Source organism: Rhinichthys klamathensis, unplaced genomic scaffold, assembly GCF_029890125.1.
Source record: "Rhinichthys klamathensis goyatoka isolate OS25496 unplaced genomic scaffold, OSU_Roscu_1.1 h1tg000300l_1, whole genome shotgun sequence".
Classification (NCBI taxonomy): domain Eukaryota; kingdom Metazoa; phylum Chordata; class Actinopteri; order Cypriniformes; family Leuciscidae; genus Rhinichthys; species Rhinichthys klamathensis.
The window spans coordinates 143333-150000 of record NW_026606819.1 but is presented as its reverse complement, the minus strand read 5'-3'; the positions used below and the strand labels follow the sequence as shown (position 1 = coordinate 150000).

Sequence of the window (6668 nt, the reverse complement as noted above, 5' to 3'; positions counted from 1 at the left end):
AGAGAGACACGTGTGAGACGCTGAACGTGTGTCATAGAGACGCACACACACACACACACACTGACCTCATGAGAGCCGTGAGAGAAGTTGAGTCTGGCGATGTTCATTCCAGCCTTCACCATCTCCTGGAGTTTGGTGACGGAGCGGGAGGCGGGGCCTAAAACAGTCACATGACAGACAGACAGACGCACAGAGATGAAGAAGAGAAGATGAGCATCTGAAAACACTTCCATTGGAAAAGCACTGTTAGCTGCATTTTTATTATATATATACACTATATTGCCAAAAGTATTGGGACATTCATTGAATTCAGGAGTTCCAATCACTTCCATGGCCACAGTTGTATAAATCAAGCACATGAGAGGCATGCAGACGCTCTACACACACCTGTGAAAGAATGGGTCGCTCTTATGAGCTCAGTGAACTCAAGCGTGAGACAGATTGTATCAAAGCAGCTTCACAGTGATAACATGAAAATAATACAAGTTTGTTTCTAGAAGAAAATTGCGTCAACGTCCACCTGAAGTAAGGCAGATCAATAATATTGTTGAATATTAAATGTCCCCAACTAAGCAGCCAAAAGCCAAGGCAACAGTGGAGGAACCAAAACTCCATCAGGGACAGAATGGAGAAAAAAACCTTGGGAGAACCCAGACTCAAGAGCTCTTCAGCCGCTTCCCAGAAGAGTTGTAGAGTTGTGGAGCAACTCCATATTAGACTCTACGGATCAGGAGTGGGATGTCATTAAAGTCATGTGCATGTAAAGCCAGACATCCCAAAACTTTAGGCAATATAGTGTATCTTTGTACATTTAAAATATCTAAAACCTCAATGACATGAACTGTACTGCATGTGCTGCTGATTACAGGCCTGACCGATGGTGCAGATGATGCTGGTGTTGCGCGCAGTGATCGGCTCCTGGTCGATGTCCAGCAGACACAGATGCTCCAGGAACGTGTCGGCCATCGAGGCGTCCAGCTGCTGCTTCTGAATGAAGGAGTCCGGCAGAGCCATGACTTCAGAGTAACGTCTGATACGAGCTGAGAGAGAGAGAGAGAGAGAGAGATGGTCAGAGGTTCTGCTGTCTCTCTCTCACAGACTCATGGTGTTCCAGAGGAAGGTCTCAGGGAAACCCTTCACTCACAGAGAAAGCACTGAGATCTCAGTCTAGGTCAGCTCAGAGGGCATTTTAGACCATCAAATCACGGTTTTGCCAATTAAAATTATATCACGCAATCATTAAATCAATTCTACTGTACAGGAGTGAAATTTGAGGACTAATATTATAGGTTCAAAATTGAGGTTAAAAAAAGAGCAAGTGGAATTCTAAGGGTGAATAGAGGCAATGGCTGCAGGGCTGGACTGGGCTTAAACCCCTCGTTGTGCGTAGCCAACATATTATGGTATTTTGACCAGACTAAACCAAACATTTGACTATTTCTGCCACAATACCATAGTTACAGTTAGGTTTACTACATTAAATCCATGGTGAATGTTTGTAATTTTTGGACTGAAAAGCCTTCTATAACTTTATGGCACAACGTCTGCTTCTCTCAGCGATGTTATTAAAGTCCCCCTGTGTTGAAAATCCAGCTTTTTATGTTGTTTATGTACAGTGTGTCTATGTGGTGTTGTTAATACGCTTTAAGACAAACCATGTGTAAATTCATAAGTCGACAGCATTGCTGATTGAAATCGCTGGTGTTTCTGACGTCAAAAACTACCTTGTAACCAATCAGATCAACGTGTGATCGTCAACCAGTGGATCTCTGAGCTGAGTGAGTGAGTGGAGGCGGGGGCTCATTTGCATATTCATAGAACCACGCATACTAAATGAGACAAGGATGTCGAGTTACATTCAAGATATTTTAAGACATGAAGACTTTTTTTTTTCCAAGGAAAAAACGTTTAAATATGTAATTTTGGTGATCAAAGATGAGTTTTAAGGGATAAAATTATTGAATACAGGACGACTTAACATTGAAATACAAACAAGAGCTGTTGAATTCTGGCATCACGAGTCAATGAAACATACTCAGGCTTAAACTAATTAGTGGAACTCAAGCGAAGTCTGACTCCAACCACAACCCTGACATTGAGATTGATAAACATCTGAAGTATAATTAGGTTAAAAATTAAAAAATGAATTTGACCTCCAAACCAAACTCCAGTGTTATTCGGCCCTAAATAGAACCAGCAAATTGGCAATTAAAAGAAAGACAAATGCTTTCAAAATATTGACTCCGTGACCACGACTCTCTGGAATACCAATATCTGTGACTTTAGTTGATGGTCGTCTCAATGATTTCCTCTCGTTTCAGGACACACTCAGATTAGTCGAGTCAGCTTTACTTCTACAGCGCTTTATACAGTACAGATCGTTTCAGAGCAGCTTCACAGTAATAAACAGGAGAATAACAGAATCAATGATGAAACTTCATCAAATATGAGACAAACTTAGATTCAGGAGTGAAGCAGCTCTACAGAAGAAGAGAGAGTCATTACTCAGATCGAGTTCTGTTCTCATCTGATCAATAATATCACTGAAAATTCACACTCTATTCATGCAATCTGTGATTTCTCTTAATGACTTTACTGGATGTAGATGCTGGTAATGTTACGTGACGAACAGACAGATGAGTGTTTGTCAAGGACGAGCAAATAAAAAGAAGAAAACAACAGAATACAGAGAGGAGAGAAAGAAATTTGACAGTGACAAAACACACTAAAGAGAGAAACACGTCTGACATCTGCGTAGATTCTGTTCATGGAGAGAAAGACTGAAGAACATCAGCAAGGTCACATTACAGACAGAGAGAGAGAGAGAGAGAGAGAGACACTGGGAGGATGAATGGACAGAGTCAGTGCAGTCCAGTCACATGGATAAGAAGAGTTCACTGCAAACACACACACACACTCACTCACTCACACACACACACACTTTTTAACTCCCTGCAGGAATATCTAAATAAGTTTAGAATCAAAATGACATGCAATGCCTTGTAACATATCATTTTTGCCGTATGTTAAGGTGTTTTATTAACAGATTTGCCTGCATTATTATCTTCCATGAAACACTTGTATAGTTTAGATCAGATCAGAGAGTGAATCTTCATCATCAGTATGAGGAGTAAGAAGGGTTACTCACCACCCATCCTGACCAGCACTGATCCACTGCACACACTCTCTCTCTCTCTCTCTCTCTCACACACACACGTGCTTTATTCATCCGTCGGTCTCTCCTCCCTCTGCTCAAGTGTTCAGGTCAGCGTGTGTTTGCACACATGATTCTAAAAATGACCATCCAGACTTTGTCCTTACTAAAGATATCCGAAGACAAACATCCGTGCTTACCCGAATCAAGACCTTCCTCAGCCGAGAGATTAAATCATAAACCATATCAGATGAAAGCAGAATGAATCATGACTCTACTGTCTTCTGTAGAGCTGCTGAAATTCAGCTTCATAATTGATGAACTTTGCAACACTGCGATACATTTATATTTTCAGGATTCTTGAGTCCTTGCTAAATAAAAGTATTCATTTTATTTAAAAGCTTTTTTACCCACAAAATTTTCACCACAGGGGGACTTTAATGTCTAGTTTAATTTCTAGTTTTTATAATTTTTTATTTATTAGTTTTAGTTTATTTAGTTTTAATTATTTTAGGCACTTCAAATTAAACTGAATGAAAATGAGAAATGTTGCTGAAATAAAATAAGCTTAAACATTCTAATATTTTATTTTAGTTCAGTTAACTTTATTTAATTTCAAATAAAGTTTTCAACACTGATAATAATCATAAATGTTTCTTGAGCAGCAAATCAGCATATTAGAATGATTTCTGAAGGATCATGTGACACTGACCCTTTAGCTATTATACTTTTTAAATGTGTATCTGAATTTTTTAATATGAAAATAAAATTAATTAATATAAAAGTACATTTATTTTAATTAATAACATTTATTCACATAAAAAAATGCATGTTTTGCAGTTAAAAATTCTGCCAATGGGGTCAGAAAAATAAACTTAATTCGAGAGGAAACCAAGATTATTTTAGACTCCGTTCTTTTTTTAAGCACAAACTCATTTAATTTTTATACATTTTTCTGAAAACAACTTTATGCAAATGTATCTTGATTTAAGAGTGTTTAGATGTTTGTGCTGGAAAATATCTGAGTTAGAACATAATTTTTCGCAGTGTTTTTATGCTTACTCGTTAAAACACCATTTTTTACTGTTCATTCTGTTATTTACACAGTGAATCTGCTTGGAAACAGAATTGTATAAAGCACAATAGAAATAAAGCATCTTTTTCTTTTGTCCGATCAAACGCTCTTTAGAATGAAAACGTCCTCCTGTTTCTGACTGACAGTAAATCACACCTGTGACAAAACTGATAAAAGACCTTTAAAAAGAACAGGAATCAGCAAGTTTCAAGTTCAAGTAGAAGTTTTAAAAAATGCTCATATTTAAATGGCCAAAGCTTGAATCACCAGAGTGAGTTGATTATGAAGACCTGTGACCTTTGACCTCTGAGCATCTCAGAATGTGCTGTTCTCTGAAAGCCTTTATCTCAGTTCAGAGCAACAGTAATAAAGTCACAGTGTTTGCAGTGATGAAGCCGGCAGTAAATCAGTAGCTAGTGGACAAACAAACCTTTGAGCAGAAGCAGAAACACTGGAATATAAAACAAGCTCATGAAAAACAGACAATAAAGTGGTTTTACTTTAAAAGATCAGCTAAAAAAGATTGAATTATATCAGACTGAGATCTGGAGGAGCATCAGCTCTATTGTTATGACTGAATCCCTTCAGATCATGAGCACTGAAACAAAGAGCTGAACTTTGACCACAAACAATTATGTAAGAAGTTTTTCCAGGTGTTCAGATTCTTCGTTCTCAGGACATCAACATAAACACGCCGACATGAAGATATGATGTGGATATATGACAGATGTTCTCCTACCTGAGCACCGAGTCTCGTGTTGAAGGAGTCTCAAGACATCTGATGACACACTGATCTCCTGCAGCGCCACCTACAGGACTCAGACTGGCGGAGACCACACACGAGTCAAGGTCAAAGGTCGATTCATCTGAACACTGAAGGACGGACTCAACACACACACACACACACACACACACAAGTGCACTCGCTCTTCAGAACGTGTTCATTTAGTGGAATCAGAAGAATCTTGACATCATGCAGGGATTCTCCATATGATCCAGAACAAACACTCGTATACTGTAAATGTTCAGATCTCCTCGAGACCGAGGCTTCGGCTCCCAGGGATAAAAGCGTTGGGCAAAGGAATACATATAAATGTTTCACACTGAAAGTAGTGATCAGAAAATTTATTTATTTATTTATTTATTTATTCGGGACAGTGCACATTAATGAACAATCTTAACATTTCTGTACAGACTGTAAATGAGCCAGGTTAGTGCATAAATGCTCATTTTCACCCGTAGACCCGAAGCAGGAGGACAACAACACATAAAATAATGCAACACAATAGAATATGACAATATGCAATATCAAGCAAGAAACACATTAGCACACATTCAGGCAGAATACATTGTATCAATAAAATTAGTCATAACTGGGAACCTTTAAGAAGCTGTTTAAGGTGCTTTTTAAATGTACAGTAAGTGGGACATTCCCTAATGTTTGTTGGGATGCTGTTCCAAAAATGACAGACAGAACAGGTTGTCCTATATCTCCTCTGAATGAAGCTCTGGTACAACAACCTCTGTCAGACCTTGGTTTAAGGGATGTAGAAAGTGAAGGTGGGGCCAGTCCATGGAAAACTTTATAAATTAAACAGCTATTTTTAAAATGAATACAATTTTGAAAATTGAGCATATCGTATTTTCCCAAAATATTACACTGATGGTATGACAGAGGTTTTTGATCAAGTATTTTTATAGATTTTTTGAATAAAATTTCTATGGGTTTTAAAATTGTATTTCCAGTGAGTGACCAGGCTGTGATGCAGTAATCTATATGTGAAAATATCATTGAATGTAGGAACATTTTAGCAGAAGTATTTGTCATTGATGCTCTGATTTGTTTAAAGTTATGTAAATTGAAATTGATTGTGTTCGCTGTAAGTTTGATGTGTTTTAAATGAAAGTGTTGGGTCCAGTGTGACCCGAGGTACTTGTACTCCTCTACAATGTCAAGTTCCACTCCACCCAGGAACACATTGGACCGCTCCAGTTTTATGTTTTTTTTTTGTGAAAATCCTAGGAACAGTTTTCTTTTTGTTCAGTAGTAGGCAAGATTTAAGCAGCCAATGCTGTATATTCTCCAGTGCTGATGTGAGGATGGATGATGCTTCCTGTGAGCTTTTAGCAGTGTAAAAATAACCAGCATACTTTTGAAAATGGACTTTTTGACAAACGTTTGCCAGATCATTTATATAAACAGAGAACAATACTGGTCCCAAAGTAGAGCCTTGTGGGATCCCTGCTGAACATTCAAGGTAAGACGACTTAGTGTCACCAACACTCACAGATTGTCTTCTGTTGGACAAGTAAGATTGAAACCAAACTAGCGCATCCTCTGCAAAGTTGAAGTGAGTTAGTTTAGACAGAAGGGCTCGATGATCTACTCGAACGCCTTCCCTCTGGGGTCCTTCATTTAACAGTCACAGTCGGGGCCTT

General features: G+C 38.3%; 1 protein-coding gene across 2 annotated transcripts in view; it reads right to left on the bottom strand.

Annotated features, from left to right (window-relative positions):
- Positions 1-5054, bottom strand: part of pklr (pyruvate kinase L/R) — a 9847-nt gene extending 4793 nt beyond the window's left edge. Inside the window, exons 1-3 of one of the 2 annotated variants that reach the window (XM_056270240.1) lie at positions 4969-5054; positions 876-1040; positions 66-157 (exon numbers count right to left, since the gene is read on the bottom strand). In XM_056270240.1, coding sequence (XP_056126215.1) covers positions 66-157; positions 876-1014 — 231 coding nt within the window. In that variant the 5' untranslated portion in view covers positions 1015-1040; positions 4969-5054. Of the gene's footprint in view, positions 1-65; positions 158-875; positions 1041-3148; positions 3244-4968 lie in introns of those variants that run through there. The other variant, XM_056270239.1, reaches the window with a different exon arrangement.
- Between the last annotated feature and the right edge of the window lie 1614 nt (positions 5055-6668).